At 37.1% G+C, this 18520-nt stretch overlaps 1 protein-coding gene across 1 annotated transcript in view; it reads left to right on the top strand.

Moving 5' to 3' along the window:
• Positions 1-3264: 3264 nt before the first annotated feature.
• TMEM131L (transmembrane 131 like) overlaps positions 3265-18520 on the top strand; it is a gene marked incomplete in the record, with an annotated part of 1995267 nt that continues 1980011 nt past the window's right edge. The window contains 2 exon segments of the mRNA XM_044062407.1: positions 3265-4153; positions 4720-4790. Of these exon segments, the coding sequence (XP_043918342.1) occupies positions 4018-4153; positions 4720-4790 (207 nt within the window).

Raw genomic sequence — 18520 nt, 5'->3', positions numbered from 1 at the left:
GATAGAATTATTTACAAAATATCTTTATTATGTACAATTTATTTATATTGTTTTTTTTTTTTTGGGAAGAGCTTTATTTTGTTGTGTTTGTTCACGTAAACATTTCTTGCAATTTTAAAATCTGATTAAATAAAGTCTTGGAGTAGTTAGCTGATCCGTATTATGTTACTGTACATTCCACAGTGAGTTGTAGGGAAGTAACATTCAGTAGTAACCGCACCATTGCACAGCATACAGTCCAACATGGAATGTGAATAGTGTATTAGAAGTGAAAAGGATACCAAAGATGCTGTGTTTTTGCTAGCTCTATGGCATACAAGTTTAAAGCCATGACTCAGATGACCAGGGTTTGAACAGGATTCTGGGTAGTGGAGGAGCTATCAAGGGGTGATGGGAATATACAGCTACAGTCAGTTTTCACATTTCAGGGTGGGATACAGGTCATCCTGCTACTGTAGTGACCTCTAGCAGAGTCAGGGGTCAGCCCCATCAGTGCAAAGGGTCGAAGTATGCACTTGGAGTGCACAGCACTGTAGCTGGAAGCTAGCAGTCTGACCCATGCAAAGTAGCTCCTAAGCATCACATGGGTAGAACTGTGTGCCCACACTTCAACAGTGTGTTGAGAAGATCTGCAAGGGGCTGGAGGTTAGAAAACTTATTTAGCAACATCCTCCCACACCAAAATGCAGTGTGGTTTGAATGTTGGGTAGTTTTCTGACCTGGACACAGTTGGGTTCACCCTTAAATGTGGCCGGTCCAGATCTAGGTCATGCAGCCATACCCTCAGGCCATTGTGATACAGAGGCAATACAGGATAGGAGTGAACTCCCTCTACTGTTGCCTAGATGATAGCCCCTATAGCAGGCTCTAGCATGGGCTAAAAAAGTATACTGTGATAGTAGAAAGGCAGAAAGATATTTTGAATGAGGAAGAAAGGAATAAAACAAAATGCATTAATCAGGAAGTCAGTTTTTAAATCTCTGAATGGAAAACTGTTTTGATTATTTTCAGCTGAGTATATATTACATATAGCAAGTATGCTTTTGACTAAAACTATTATTTCTCTTCAAACAAGACATTTGTCTAAGTTGCACTGTCAGCAACTTAGACAAATGAAAATCTTAGGTTAATACCTTATCCAAGAAGTGTAGCACCTCATCTCATGTATACACTACTGCATTGTTAGTACTACAATCTGGGCCCTATTGTCTGGTGTGGAGATGATTATAGCTAACCTAATGGCCACTGAGGCAGAACATATGCCTGTACAGCTGCAACCCTGAGTTGAACAGCTGCCATGGCCAGAGAGAGGACAATTGGGGAATGTGATCAAGCAGTCAATGGCATGTTCTTTTCTTTAGGTGGTAAATGTACGGGCTTAATGGTGGTATAATTTTCAACTGTCCACAATTTTGCAAAATGCCCATGTTTTTGCTTCACATTTTTTGGTCTGTATCTCATAAAATTTATGGTGTTCCGGTAAATCACTAAATAATAACAGACATTTGAGTTTCAGACCACATCCTTCAGAAAATGCATGCTAATGCAAACTGTATTCTAGCAACTTTGCAAGTTTATAAAAGCAATATTGAAAATCTGCCCCTGATTTTGCTCTCCCCCATTATTTCGGGTAAGCAGAATTATGTGCTCTCAACTGGTTAGAACTCCCACATCAACTAGCCCATACACAACTTTTTCTAGCCCATAAAATACTACATAAACCCCATCTCCTCAGTACTCCCAAATTGCCCTCTGTGCTCTCCAGATAAAAACCTGCTATGAAATCAGTAAACTTAAAAAGTATGGAAAAAAGTCTATACTCACACTGCATTGACAAACTGGAACTCTATCCCAAATTCAGTCAGAACTATATCAAACCTCCATGTATTTAAGTTGTCCATCAAAGTATTTCTCACAAACTCATGGCTATGCCCCTGTACCTCTCCTGTATAATTTACATCAAGAAATACTTTACACTTTATTAACCTTTCATCATACTATTTGTCTATATACCCTTTCAACACTTGCCCGGTTTCCATTCTTGGGAATGACTTGTATTATCTTCTTTGCTTATTTCCTAACATAGTAGACTTTGCTTGTAATACTTTTATAGATACTGATTGTCATATTTAATTGTAATTTTTTTCTGATTATTACATCATTGGTGTCTTCTCATGTTTATTGTGGCCTATATATTCCACTGTCAAATTGTATGTTTATATGCTTTTTAATTGATCTATACTACTATTTTTATGTTATTTAACTCTCTGGAGCTTTCCTCCCAGGCCTCCACTGAAAATGGGTATTTATTACCCAGTTGGAGTTCTCTGGCCAACAAATGTCAATACATAAATAAATAATAAATAGATTCTTAAGCACAGATGTTGAGAGGTATCAATGGTGGAAAAGTCGTCGCCAGCATGTTACCTAAGTGTACTGTAGCTTGCTGTACCAGCATACATGTGCTAGAGCCATCGTTCCTTCTTGGCCAGCATGCATACAAAAGTCTGCATGTGTGTTATTCAAGGCATCACACAGGGAGTTAGACAAAGACGAGGACTTGTATCTCATTGTATGAATGCACACCAGACAAGAGTTCAACCACCTATAGTTTACATGAATAATGAATGGGGGCAGTGGAGGTAAGATCCTTGCTTAACTGTACTGAAATCAGAGGTGTGTGTGTTTGGGGGGGGGGGGGGGTTGGGGAAGCCAAAAAAAATGATAACCTATTCCAATCTACAATACAGAGTAACTAGCTGAGAAAAACATGAAAAAAATAATAATTGATGTTTTCTCCCAAAAACATGTCAGCAAACAATCGTACATGCTATATGTAAAAAAAATGCCTGTGAAAGTCAGGGTATAAATATGGTGTGGGAGACATGTTGACCTTCTGAGGTGTGCCTGAGACATCTATAAGCAAAATGGATTTGTATTCCTGCACAAAGGATACACTTAAATCACTTTTTTTCTGGGCTTGTTTATTGGCTTATGTCACAATGCAATGTTCATAGTGTCTTGTTTTCTTAAGATCAGTCATACCTCTCAAGTGTGCATCATTACGAGGAAGTTTCCTCATTTTAGGTCTTAAAAGTTCCATGCTCATATATTCATAGGTTCAATGTTCCTCAAGGTTACACACTGAAAGTGTCTGTCTCACATTCAGGGTTAAGAATTCTTTAAATGATATCCATGATAAATAATTCTGAATTATGTTAATTCATCAAAAGATTTTTTTATTTTATAAATATAAATTAGCACATATTAACGATCCTGTGGCCTTGGTAGTAAGTTGTTGAAAAGTGTTCTATATTTTACACATTTATTCCACATTATGAAATGCAGAGTTCCTCGCTTAGGACTGGGGAGATAGAAGGTTGAGAGCTATGTCAGTTTTGTATACAAGTGCTGTTACTGACATTACACACAATAAATGCACCACTGAAGCAGAATAAAATGAGCATACTACATCAGATCAGTATACAAGTGCTGTTACTGACATTACACACAATAAATGCACCACTGAAGCAGAATAAAATGAGCATACTACATCAGATCAGCACTGAGTATTTCAAAACTACTCTACATTCTGTAAATAAACATTATAATTCATGCCACGTGTTATGAACCATAACCAAACAAAAATAATTTGTCATGTCACATCTCTGATGATGCAATTTTAGCAGAAGAAACTAGAATGTGTAAATAAATAGCAGCTCACTCGAACATCATGAGGGGACGCCCTTTTACTATACCAGTTCTAAATGTTTCAGCTTTCTACCCAGGTCTATGCATTTCAAAACGCAGACTAGCTTCTAGAGACGTCTGCGTGTCTGTAGTTCTGTCTATTCTGGGCGGTGCTCTCTCTGTACAGCTTCCATACTTCATTGTTATTCGGTTTCCTCAAAGAGGCTCAGCGGTAGTGCAGATGTGAGGCGTGCTGCAGTCTTACCCACCACGCACGAAGGCTGACTGACTGATTGACTGAGGAAGGAAGAGAAACGAACAAGCAGCATGGCGGGGCTGCGCGAGCCGCCGCCGCGGATTTACTGTAACGGCTGTCACTCGTCACTCATGGTCTATCGCTTGGTTCTGGGGGTTATCCATATTCTTTTGTCCTGTTTTCCACAAGGAGAGGCGGACACACCAGGTTGGTAGGCATATGTCTATTTCTGGTCTCTGTAATAAGTTACCGAGGGAACGGCCAGCACAGTTGGGAAATGTGTAGCAGTACAAAGAGGAAGGGTGTGAGAGGGCATGCGTATAAAAATAAACGCTAATATTTTTGAGTTGTGATAAAAATACGAGCTTATATTGGTATAAAATGGATTAGACGGTGATCTGCATGTTTGGGGGTTGCAAGTATTGATGTAAATGTAACATATTTTACTAAAAGAAACCTTCTCGGAGAGGAAATGTGCTCCACTCAATACAGCATTTGCAAACACGACTTGGCTTTATCTAGATGTGTCAGTTCTTGCTCTTTTATGGACTTGTCTTTATGGTGTGGGAATATTCATTTTAGTTAATTGAGCACAAATTCAGTAAATTATTTTGTCCCTGTTTGGACAGCACGCCCCCTCCCCCCCACAATAATAATAAGTAATATAGTAATCATAATAAAAATAGAAGCAGTCCAGAATATTACAGGCAGTAACCGCATTGCATGAAGTGCTACTGTTTAACCATATCATACATTTATTCTTTCCAACACAGGATTTACTCCAGTTGTCAGAGTGGTGGAGCTTTGGCCATCCGAAGAAGGCGATGTGATGCTTCACACTCAGGTAAGAAAGTTTATTTTCATTCTTCCTTTGATGCTGGGTGATTTAATTTGTTTGGCAACCGTGGTGCCATGGGCCGGTTTACAGTAGACGCCTTGCGCATTATGAATGTTTGGACCGCATAGCAACAGTAGTTCTGCATTTTATTATTAGGCTGCAAATGGGGAGAACGTGAAGAATGGTATTGGTATTGTTGAAAATGTGCCAAAGCTGTGAGGCAGAACCTTTGCTATCTGCTGTCCTGATGCTGGACGTTTAGATCCTCCGTCGATTTTTATTTATTGGAGGTGGTGCAACACTGCCTGGGGCAGTTGGATTGTATTCTTCTTTCCATTCAGCTGTTAAACACATAATAGAGTATGTGGTGGGCTTATGTTTTTGGTTTCTGTTAGACTACATGGTTAGTAAAATGGTGCACATTACTTGATTAGACAATGAATGGGGCAGATTTTAGCCTGTCAGATATCTGTCATTGATGTTGCTGAAACACGTTTTTCATGTGTCGACTCAAGTGTAATTCTGGCAGAACTAAATGACCATAATTTAATCCTTGATTCTTTAAGTGTTCGGTTCTGGGGACCTTTTTAGTTAGGAATATGTAAACTCCTCTTTAATTATAACATAAACTAGATTTTGAAGTTATTGCAAGTACTACCTTGTCCTTGGCATTTACAGTAGGACTATAACTCCTTTCTACTAGATTTTGAAGTTATTGCAAGTACTACCTTGTCCTTGGCATTTACAGTAGGACTATAACTCCTTTCTACTTTGAACGTTTCACAGTATTTGTTAATGTTTTGTACAGTATTAAAGTTATGAATATTTTTTTTTAATTTGGCTCTAAGATTTTCTGGTTTGCTTATTGTATCACATTTTTGAACAGCAATGATATTGGTTCATTTCCCCAGCAGTACAGCTAGAAAATTTAAAGTTAAAGGAGTCATGGTTTACTGAGCATTTTAATAATGCAAAACTATTAAGTGGGTTATATCCTTATTAATGTGATTAAGCCTTTATCCAACTCTTGAAAAACGCAATTTCCAGTTAGACCTGCCAGGTTAACAAATGTAAAATAAATTATTTATTTATTTTATCTGCATAGTTTTTATTTGCTTTTTCCTAAGTAGGGACCACTGAACCACAGTTACCTGATTTTATGAGTCAACCTAGTACCTTTGGTCTGGTCAGCTGACTCGGTTAGAGTTTGCTGTTGGTTTTATGTTGTGGTTATCAGTTGCAAACTGCAGAGTAGTACACCAAGCTTATTCGGTGCTTTGTTCTTTGTAATGCCAGTATTTTTAGTAGCAGACAGGTGGGTTGCTTTTAGAATAATACGTAAAATAAGGGTAGGACTTGGCTAGGCTTGTAAGGGCCCTAGGGCCACTAGCCTAGTAACTTCCAATGAGCCAAAAAGTAAAAAAAAACTGTTTTGTACTATGTAAAATCCAAAGAATACTGTTTTTTATTGTGTAAAGTTTCACAATGGTGACATGCAAGTAGCATGTGAAGAAATTATGGTGTGTTGATGTTGAATAAACTCTGAAAGGTAGCCTGCTTTCCAGACCTCAGGAGATTTGACTTGCAGAACTGTGCAACAGCATTTTTCTTATGTACCACACTTGAGAGCCTTTTTTGGGCATGTGTTATAAGTGTGACTTGTATATAATCCAGTAACAAGTCTGTGGTTGCGTATATGAGAGTCATTAAATAATAACAAAACTGAATGTTTATAATAACAAAACTGAATGTTTATAAAGTGCAACAAATGCCACAGAAAGAGAACCTCATAAATATTTTTCTGTGTTACAACATAATGTGTTAAAAGATTTACATTTTAATTTTTGTTATAAATTGGGTTTAACCCCTGAACAATATCATGCATTATGGTCTTTAAGAGATAACCATAAGGTGGTTGTGAATAATGCAGACAAGGGGGGAGGGTGCTGTGGTTGTTTGAGATTGGCATTTGTGTGTATAAGAAGCTGCTAATCAGTTGATGGATACACATTTCTATCACAAGATGGTTTTGGATCCCATGTTGCATTTTAAAAAGGATATTGATGCTTTTTTGACTTTTGATCATTACTAAGAGTACGTTGTATCATTTGACAGTAACTGACCCTACCCTCCCCCAATATTTTTACATGCTACCTAAAATTCATAAAAATTCTTTGTATCCCTTGGGCAGACCTATTGTTTCGGGCCATGGCTCATTAACGGAGCCTCTCTCTGCTTTTCTCGCTAAGTACTTGAAACCCTTATTAACTGGAGTTTGATCTAGTAACCACAACAGGGTGCAAGAGTGGAAAAACGCCACAAATGAAATCAAAAATCCACTCTGGAGCCAATGTACTACAACCCAAAATGAAATGATTGATGGAAAGTCCACAAAAGAATAGAAATATCCACAATCAAAATGAAATTTATTGATGGAAAATCCACAAAGGAATAAAATATCCACAGTTAAGCGCTTTCATCAAGTGACTTCTTCAGAACAAAACACCATAGTTTCATTTCTTTTTATACACACAAATAATTAATTCAATTAGACAATAATTAACATTTAAAATGGCAGTGTTTTAAAGTGCATATAAAAATTTCCATCAATCATTTCGTTTTGGGTTGCAGTACATTGGCTCCAGAGTGGATTTTTGATTTCATTTGTGGAGTTTGATCTAGGTTTTAAGACACCACAGAATTTGTTAGGTTCATAAGTTCGTGGATGTTTACCAGACTAACGACCACAAGGGCCTTTTTAAGCCTAGCCATGCATCCCAAATCTCTGACAAGTTCTGATACCCTTGATAAGTGTAAGCATAGGCCTGAGATGAACGACTTACAGGTTACCTGTGTCCATTAGAGACATAGGTGCCAAACAAGGTGCATTTCCGATTTCCCATCCAGTTGAACAAGTTGCACTTGAATTGGGTTAGGGAGGAACTCTGCATCACATGGATGGTGAGCCTGATCCATAGACTGGGTAGTAATATATTAATGGATATGCAATTGGAAACAACATGGTATATGTGCATATTGGATATTAAGTCACTCTACACTAATATTCCACACTGGGTTGGCTTGTTAGCTGTAGAAATTTGGTTAAACAGTGTAGGTTTATATAACCCTGGATTTGATGCTTTTTTGTTTAACTGAACAGGTTTTGACCAAAATGATTGCTATTTGTAGTTGAAAGGTACAGTTATAGAGGCTTCATTTGCCCCCATTTATGCTGACCTGTTTATGGGGTTTATAGAAGAACAATTGATTATATGATACTAGCCATGATATCTATTTGGCAGAAATAGATATTTGAAGACGCTGTTTAGATGATTGCTCGCTACTGTGGAAATCTGATGTGGTTTATTTTAAAGAATTTATAAAATATCTGAATGACAACAAATGGGGTTTACAATTTACTGCATCCTATGATATTAATGAAATTTCTTTTGTGGATGTTAATGTTGTCAAATGGGTTGATGGTATGCTTGAAACTTCTTTATTCCGAAAAAAAATCATTATAATTCCATATTGGATGCCAGCAGTTGTCATCTGTCATATATTGTCAGTAAAATTACTAAATCCCAGTTTCTAAGGGTTAGTAGAATTTGCTTTTCTGCAGAGGAATTACAAAACCATAGTGAAGAACTTGCATCTAGGTTTTGATTTAGGGAGTATAACAAAGCTGTTATACAGCAAGCTCGTCATTTTGCTCAGACTGTGGATAGGACCACCTTGTTAGGACACCATATTCAGAAAAAACAGGATACAAATGTCTGGTAACTAGTTTTTGGTAGCAATACCAGGTTATTTTCGTTTTTGGTAGCAATACCAGGTTATTTTCTGATTTAATCAATGAACATTGGAGAATACCTTTGGCTGACAGTAAGTTGGCCAAATTGCTGCCAAGGCAGTGTACGTTTACATACAGAAGGGGCAAAACTATTGGAATTTTTTTTGAATCATTTAAAAAAAGCTGTTCATTTGGATGTCAATAGTCAGTTATCTATAAAAGGCACACCTTTGGTAGGTTGCTTTCCTTGTGGACATTGTACAGCCTGCAAACATGCTGCAAAAATAAAACAATTAAACATCTGTTGTATTTGATATTCAGTGTTTTGTTAATTGTGTTTCTGAATGGGTCATTTATTTGGGGGCATGTACATGTGCTTTTTACATAGGACAAATGCCCAGACAGTTTAAGCTACGTCTATTTGAACATTTAAGTGATACCAGAAACAAGAGAATGTCTAATGCTTTATGTTTTGCAGCATCATACAGCAACATTTAGATTTACTGCTATTGATCGTATTTGTATTAGAGGACCTAATAAGTTGGGTTGGCATGTTTTATTAAACAAAAAAAAGAACTGACTTGGATCATTTAAGTTAGGGGCGTTGTTTTCCCCTGGTTTAAATGATGTAATTTGCTTTTGGGAGAAGGGGATATGTTTGATTTTTTAGATATGTTGTCTATTTGGAGAGGGTGTTTTTTACTTTTTGTATTCTAGCACTGAAGAGGGCTTTTGCCGAAACCGGTATGCTTGTGGGTCACCTTGTATTGAGAGTAAACACTTGTATTGAGAGTAAACACTTGTATTGTGAGTAAACAGTGTATTATATAATTCACCATCGGTTGTGTTGGCTGATTATTTATTTATTTATTTATTTTTGTCTTCTTATTTAAATCAAAACTACTGGGACAGATTATCCTTAATGTGAACACTAAAGTATAAACTTGTATTCCAAGTAGTGCCATCAGAAATGCAGCTAATCAGCCTAACCTTTTGGGTTTCAGAACGATATATAAACACAAAGTAATTTCAGTGTATTTTCAAATATTCCCAAGACAAACAGTGGGAATAATTCTGTAGTAAATAAAACCATGTCAGTATTACTGAAAGTAATATTTGATGTAGGATCGATTGTGGGAATGATGCACACAAATTTCCAAAGGCGTTAAAATAAATGGAAATTGCAGTAAGAATAATAGTATGAGTACCAGTTTTAGATTGAGTTCAAAATATACAGTGCAACAGAAAGTATAGTGCTAGAGGGCTACTACAGCGATGTATAATTTTCTGAAAATGTAATGGGCTTAAAACAAACTTTTTTTTAATTTAACTTGAATCTGGATCGGTGCGTAGTAGATTCTGGGCTATTTTTCAGACATTTGGTGATTTGTTTGATTTGGGTTGTTAGAGGAATATTGTATTAAAATTTCTCCATAGGCCATTCAGTGCAAAACAGTCCTAGAAGGGTAACTTTTTATTTTAAACAAAAGACTGACTAAATTTCAAAAAGAATAGTGTTGCTTGGTGCAGTTGTTAAGGAAGACACACAAACAGTCTGTGAAAAGCAGATTGGTTTTAAGCCCACAGAAAGTAGAGAGATGCATTGATCCGCAAGACTTAAATAGGTAGGTCAGAAGAGGGCACTACTTACTTTATAGTCTGAAGAAGTAGTTTCAGGCATGCCTAATGGTAAAGGTATTTTTTTTCCTGTTTTGGGTAGAAATCAAGACTTTTATCAAATTAAGATGTGTGATGGCAGTGCAAGGCTGTGTACTTTCTTTCAAGTACATATATAATTTTCTGCAGTTACTTTATGTAATTTTCTCTGCCTCCAGAGTATTTCAGAGGAAAATTGCTATAAAATTTGTAGTGGATAGTATTGATAACGTCATACATGTTTTGCATGTTTGGAGTGCTACCAGGCATGAACATGATGCAAGTCTGATTAAATTCCTGGACAGACTGAGGCAAAAAAAGTTGTGAAATTTAACAAAGCTGAATGTCATTTCTTTTTGTATCTAATCTTAAGGACATGGGTCATATTTTGACTTCTGAAGGTCTCGTAACTAGATGTTGTGAAATTTAAAACTGTAGTCTATATGCAGAAACTTTTAAGACCGGTTGGTTCTCGTAAGATTTTAGGAATGGCCTCAATGTGTTTTAAAGTTTATTCGTAATCTGTCAGATATGACATTGCTTACTTAAGAAGTTACTGTTGCAGGGTATCTTTATGTTTTCGTTTTTGGAGCAAGATAATGGCTTTTAGCTGTTACGAATGGACCTTTTAAAGTTTTTTTAATGACTCTCACCAGCTAACAAGGAGTGGAAGCAGTAGTGTTTCAAGAAGGCAGACCAACATATGAGTCTATAGAGCTTTGACTCCCAACACATGCATACTATGTACTGTAGATAGGTCATCCATATACATTTGCCACGTTTCGTTTTCTATGTTCCATGACTACTACTATGATAGAACTGCTATAGTTGTGTTATGTCATAAACCCTTAAAAAATATTTTTTAAAATATTTAATGCATCGGCTGCATGTCAGAAAATATTAAATTTACAGAAATATGACAGAAGAGTTCAGTATAAGGTAAACAAATGCACATTGGTAACACTTTAAGTAGAGCATTTTTTGCGGAGCAGGAATTGGACTTCCTTAGTCTGATAACTGTTTCTGTGCACCGGCTGAGTGATTTAAAGAAATATGTGAGAGAAGATACAGAAATGACAAGACTGAAGGAATAATTGGACAAAATGTCATCAATATCTCAATGTTGGCACTTACATTATTCATCTTGGTATGGAAAATATGTTCAAGGACTTTTAATTCTGACAAGGTCATAATAGTTTAGTCAAACGAGAGAGGAGGTATAACATAAGATATACAGATTTCACTTGTGCAACAGATTTCAGTTGTGCAACAAAAAATGCAAAGAAAGGGCAGGAGATACTCTTGTTTTATGTCTGGTCATATAGAAATGATATAAAGCAGTGAGATTTGTGCAGTGGTTAGCAAAGCTGGAAAGCAGAGAGAATTCCACATTGTATTCTGGATTTGCCATGACATAAATGAGTAATTTTTCCAGCAGCGGAATCAATAAGTTTAATAACTTTAATCTTGTTCTTCTTGCATGAAATATCTTGTATTGTAAAAATTCCCACTGTACATATAGTTTAATAGTGGAGCTTTTCTCCCCGGGACTCCGCTGTAAATGGACCTCGCTCCAGTCGGACTTTCCCGGTCAACAAATGTAAAATAAATAAATAACTGATCAAAAATCATTTGAAGCTGTTTTAGCAATTGAAGTCTGGATCAACACTCAAAATTTAAAGATGTTCACTCTCTAAAAGGAGGAGAGTGAATATAAATGGATTATGTATCAGGGTAGCCTGTGACTGCAATGGTTACAGTAGCAGAAGTTCATGTAAGTGTAGTAAGATAATTTTGATGAGGTCTGACTTAATAAAAAATAGATTCCCAAGTATGCCAGAAGCAGTGGTGTAGAGAATTAAAGCCTTTTGACTACTATCCAGGCGACTTCGGTTAGCAGCTTGGGCTTTTGATGGTACTGTCAAAGAGGGCAAATGTGTCCATCCTGGGGGGGGGGCATACAGCCAGAGACCCATGAAGGAGGAAAGTAATTTTGGTAAATGTCCTGGTGGTGCACCTAGAGCTCCCATAGTCCCAACCTGGTAATGGCTCTCATTAGCAAATGCACGGTAGTGTGTACTGATAGGATGAGGGTTTTGTAAGTCTTGGATTTGATGTGGGGAGCCCATTCTCTGCCCCAAGGTCAAAGTTAGGGACTTGAGTCAAAAATGCTGTCGTTGCAGGGATGCTGGCAAGAGCAGAAAATCCCCATTGTCTGCCTGAATGATGTTAAAGGCCTCTCTGGACAGCACTTGCCCTAGCAGATGGAGGGCTACCCCAGTGCTGAGAAGTGAGTGGGCTTGAGCCCGATTAGCAGGCAGAGTGTGGAAGCACTTGGTTTAAAAAAAAAAAATTCCTAAGTACAGATGACTTTAATAGTTTTTATGAAATGGTTTCCTTTGCCAGTCTGAGAATTAGCAAAATACCAATGTTCTTATCCAGTTGCTGGAAACGCTTATTGTTTTATATAAGCACTTTATTTTTTTTTTCATTTTTTATGGTCCATTTTATAACAAATGCCTGAATAAGACAAATTGGGTGACTACATTCTGTGGAAATAATTCACATTTTTTCTGCTGGGCAGGACAGTGGCACAGTGACTAGTTAAAGCAATATTTTTTTCTCAAGATGAAATTACAAACTGAGTGTACTTATGGAATTAGTTTTAAAAAATAACTACATTTGGTTTGAGGGACAGTATTACAAACAGGTGAAAGGAGTGGCAATGGGGGCGGCATGTGCCCCCATTTTTGTTAACCTTATGTCTTATTGGGAGCAGGAATTTCTGATTAACAATCTGTATAACTCTCTCTATATTGCACATTATACCCGATTCTTGGGTGATTTGTTTCTTCTTTGGAAAGGTACAGAAGACAGTTTAGAGTTTCTGGTAAATATTAATGAAGCAGTTGATTTTTTTTAAATTTACTTATGTTTATAGTAAGAATAAAATTGTCTACTTAGATGTAGAACTTGAGATAGATTGGTGTAATATGAATTTTAACACCAGAATTCACCAAAAGTCCACATTCTCAAATTGCTGTTTGGATTATGGGAGCTGGCACCCACACCATCAAAAGAGGGCCATTGTTAAAGGCCAGTTGGTGCGGGCTGCCAGAATGGTGAGTTCTGATGTGGATTTTTTGGTTGAATTAGAATTTATTACACATATGTTTAAACAAAGGGGATATCCTGATTGTCTTTTGGAAGACCTTGCTCATGAGGTAACTTACAAACGAAAACAAGTTTTTTATAGACCCATATTGGGCCACGGATTTGTGAGTAGTAATAGATTTAGCATTGAAAAGGTTTTTTACAACTTGGCCTTCATTTTGACACAGAATGGTATGGCCAACAGTATTATTGATGTGGTAAATGCCAATTGGGAGATTCTTCAATTTGATGCTAATGTTGGGTTGAAAGTCGGTAAAAACCCGAGACATGTTTTTAGGATGGACAAATCTATAAAGAACATTTTAGAAAGCATTTAGATATGAAGGCAGGATCAATAGAAAAGTAGGTAATTTTAAATGTAATTCCTGCTCTTTTTGTCCATTCATAATGGAAACTGAGGGTCAAATTAGGGTTAATCGGAAGACTGTCAACATTAACGGCCACTACAATTGTAATAGAAAAAATGTTATTTATATGGCTAAGTGTGGAAAATGTTCTAGTTTCTACATTGCGAAAACCTGTAGAAAACTTAAATTAAGAATAGGTGAACATCTGGGTGACATTGGACATTGTAGGGTTACTAGTGCCTTGTTTAGACACATTAATGAAAATCCAACACACGATTTTAAATTCTTGGTTTTACAGCAGTCAGTGATGGATGAGCAAGGGTGCATTACAGATGTGCATTTGGACATGATGGAATTGAGATGGCAGTTGTTTCTAAATGCCTCTTGTTATCCAGGCATTAATGAAACTATAAGCATTGCTAGTGTTTTAAAACTTGGTCGAATTTTAGGTTAGCAAAGTTAACATGGATTTTAATTGTTGTGACTTTCGGCTTTTCCCGGTTAGGGGTCGCCACAGCGGAATTTTGATCCGCTGATGATTGGCAGTTAATTTTTACTTACCGAATTGCCAGCCCTGATGCACAACCTTCAACGAAGGTACGCCCATTCACACATGTCTCCATGCAGAAGACGCTCTGAGAGTCGAATCAGACAGCGTCTTACTGTGAGGCGACAACGCTACTGCAGCACCACCACCGTGGTCATAACATGGATTTTATTTAATAATTTATTAATATATTATAATATTTTATGGTAACATTTATTTAATTTTACTTGTCACATGTAATATATCTATTGGTGTAATTTAGATGTGTATATATCTTTTAAAAACATTTTTTGGCACAATTTTGATTGGTTATTTGAGGGGTGAGTATATATTTGGCTGGGTTCCTGTGCAATATTGTTCAGAGGAAGTCTCTGTAATAGAGAGGAAAGCGCTTAACTTCAATAAACTTGGTGTCCTTTGGATTGCTCACATTCTGCTGGTTGTTCTTTCTGTGGTTATCTACTATTTCGTGTACAGCGACTAGTGTTGTCACCTCACAGCAAGAGGTTCCGTGGTTTGATTCTCGACTGAGGTGCCTTCTGTGCAGAATCTGCATGTCCTTCCTGTGTTCGCGTGGGTTTCATCCAGGTGCTCCAGTTTCCTCCTACATTTCAAAGACATGCAGTAGGTGGACTGGACACCCTAGATTGGCCACAGGTGTGAGTATGCGTGTGTGAATGTGTAGTGTGGAAGAAGTACCGTGGCAGGGCTGGCAACCCGGCAGTGTAAATCTTGGCTTTAGATGATTGTCACTGGTTAAGTTGCACCTTGGCCCCATGTGCAAAAATGTGAAAAAGAGGTTGTGGATGGACAGATGAAATTTACATTTTTCTGCTGGAAATTTTAACTATCTCCCTTATGTCTGCTGCTCTGATTTTTGTATATGCAAACTTCTGTATTCATTTAAGGTTATATGCTTTAGGCACAAGTGCCTTTTTTCATGAATAGTCAGAGTTGCCCAGAATGCTGATGGAGTCAGAACTTTAGGATGAATTACATCATCAGTGTGTATCCTTAACCTGATGAGCTGTACTGTTAAAATTGTTGTTCACTTTCTCTGCCTTCCCCTCCTCATGACCTCTTTCTAAGAAGCTCCTGTTTGTATTTTCTGTTGTATAGCATGATATGCATCTATTAATAATTCAAAGATCTAGGTCACGCTTTTTACTCACACTAAAGCATATACAGGACTGATTTCTTGCCCATTTCTACAATGTCAGGAACTATACATAGGTTTTCTTCAGATGTGTGCAAGATTGCTATCCACTGTAGAAACTGTAGCTGTCTCTGCTGAATATGTTTGGATTGCAAGTGATGAACAGTTATTATAAAGCATCACAGCTGCCCTTCTGAAATGGTGGTTTGTACAACTGAAAGCATCTAATGTGTCCTAGAAAGGGAAAAGACATTTGACCCATTTGTATATGTATATGAGAACTTATTCAGTCCTCACACACTTTAGTGGCAAATTCCTTTCATGGGCTTGCCTAAAGAGTCTTATTAATTATTACTGAGATAAGAACTGGGTGCTCCAGTTTCCTCCCACATTCCAAAGACATGCTGCTGGTGACTGCACACTCTAAATTGGCTCTGGGTATGTGTGCGCCTTCTGTGGAAGGTTGGGAGCTGAGCTGGCAACTCAACACTGTAAAAACCCCACTGCCAGTCATTCTGTGGACCGTTGTTCCACTGTGGTGACCCCTAATGGGAAAAAGCGAGGAGGAGGAGGTTTTAGTACAGTACATCAGTATGCACACGGGTAGAGGCTAGTTTGTGGATTTGATAACTTTTTTTGTATAATTATTTAATGTTGGGCTCTACCTTGTTCAGAATCTTGCTGCGGGGTTTGTATTTGGGTATTGTTTTCAGTTTGCATTTACATGGCATAAAAAGAAATCAGAAAGTGTACTGAAATTCACTCTTAGCTGCCTGTATACTGCATACTCTCACCATGGTTTGTCAGTGTCTAGTCTGTGTTCACCCTGCCTGCCATCTGTTGCACACAACCATAGTCTTCAGACTGGTCTGTGGCTGGGATTGCAAATCTTACAGCTATCTACACTTTGTCTTCCTACTCGGTTTCTTCTTTTCAGTTCCATTTTGGTAACTTGGTAGGTCCAAGTGGACAAATATTGCCTTTCCCAGGGCTGGCTCAAGATATCATTAGGTTGACTAAAAATGTTGCAGAATGAAGTGAGCTGGGTTTTCCTGAGTTTTCAACATTTTTAAAAAGTTATCACATGGATGTTTACATTGTGATTGGTTGACTTGTATTTTTATTGTCTTCTTTGCAGCAACTTGAAAGTGAGACTGACCTATCCTGAAAAAAGCTCATTTATTATCTGAAATTTGCTGTTGATTTGAATCTGCATTCGGCACAACTCCATGGCTTGTTGCCATCCGAAGTACTTAAAATACAGCCACTTACATTCTCAGTAAATGAGGCAGTATTGTTTAACTTTTTGATTGGCCTTGAAAATTTGTGCTTTTTGTGGTGGTACTGTGAAGGTATGTTTGTATGCGTTTATTTATTTATTTATTTTATTTGTTGACATTTGATTACCGTGGAAAGTCTGACTGGGTAGAAACCCATTTTCAGTGGAGGCTCGGGGAGAAAAGGTAGATGTAATAGATTCCAGTTAAGGAGATGTAGACACTAGGTTTTAGGTATGGATTGGTCATGGTGGGGGTGGGCAAAAAAGCATGCAGAATTAAAAAAAAAAAAAAGAAAAGAGAGCGAGAAATATATGGTATTAAATACTGAATTAGGTACCATTTGGTGAACACTTTTTTTTATTTCTTTTTAATGGTATTCCAGAGTACTGACATGGATAGCAGCTTTTTTTGTGTATTTTACATTACTTGGGTAGAGGAATTTGTTTTAAAGTAGGCCGAGGAGCTTGTTTTGTAAAACTGGTAGAGACTCTGTTTTTCTATGTTAGTTGTAGCAGTAAAAGATATATGGTTATTTGTTTTATTAGTTGTCTTTGGATGTTTCATCTCTAGCTGATTGGGATTTCCCTTTCACAAATTGCTTTCATTTTCACATTTAGTGTTTTGTCTTTGCACACTTTTATGTTCTCTTGAAGGATTTGTAAGTCTGAAAGCGCAAACACCTTTGCTGTTGTTTTAGCATTGTAACTGCATGCCAAAATATATGCTGATTACAGATGGTACAAATATAACTGTCTGCAAGGTGGCCTTCAGTTTTATTCTTTCACCTTTTGCCAAGTAACATTTGAAATCTTTTCTAAACCTTTTTCATTTGTATTTCTCTTATACAGATAAACAAAAGCAAGTATTACAGTATAAATGTGCAGTGTAGAAATGAAATGTTGAGTGTAATGAATGTCTGTAGAGGAACGCATTGCATTGACTGTACATTTTACAACTTGACAAGTAAAATGGAGAATGTGGTACTTTAAACAAGAATTTATTTTTAAAAAATTGTGACGTTGTAGGCGATGGAACTGTGCATACTTGAAGGCTTTTGAGAATGCTGTTTGTGGTTTTATAAAACCCAAATGATGCAATGCCAGTTGATATATTTCAAAGAGGAAACTTTTTTGTGGCAGGGCAGTTAGATCATGACTACTTGCTGTCTGAAGATAAGGTGAACAGCAGATGTAAAATTGTTGTTTCTTGAATTTTAGAATGCAGGTGAAACTGTATTAAGTTGCAAAAAACAGCAGCATTGAGTTATATGTTTTAAACGTATTCACTATATCGTAAGGTTTAGTCCTGCTACTTCCCACATTTTGTGTTCCAGCTTTAAGTACTTTGTAGGTGTACTGCCGTATATGTTCTAACTTTGTCTTGAAGATTTATTTTGGTTATGCTGAAATTGTCTGTTCTGAAGGCATATGTCTGTATAATACAAAACTTTGCCTTTGCTGTATGGTTGAGTGGTTTCTTTAGTTGCATGCTTCTGTTCATCTCTGCCTCTACCATTTGCTTGTTTTATTTGAATTTCTGCATCATTTTTTTTCAGTCAAGATATGTGATTCATTAATGCTTCACTTGCTGTCTTTTCACTGGCCGTACATTTTTTTTTTAACTGTCAGAAGTATGGCACAAGGGCTATGCTGGCAATTTGACAACTGCATTTTGCTACAGCTTTAGTGGTGATTACTGTAGACCTGGAAGACAGCAGTTTGTGTGTGTGTGTGTGTGCGCTTGCGCTTGCATACGAAGTAAACTTTCAGCTTAAAGAAGACTG

This window comes from Protopterus annectens, chromosome 2.part1 (genome assembly GCF_019279795.1).
Source record: "Protopterus annectens isolate FY-2018-M chromosome 2.part1, PAN1.0, whole genome shotgun sequence".
NCBI classification, from domain to species: domain Eukaryota; kingdom Metazoa; phylum Chordata; order Ceratodontiformes; family Protopteridae; genus Protopterus; species Protopterus annectens.
This window is presented reverse-complemented; position numbering and strand designations above follow the sequence as displayed.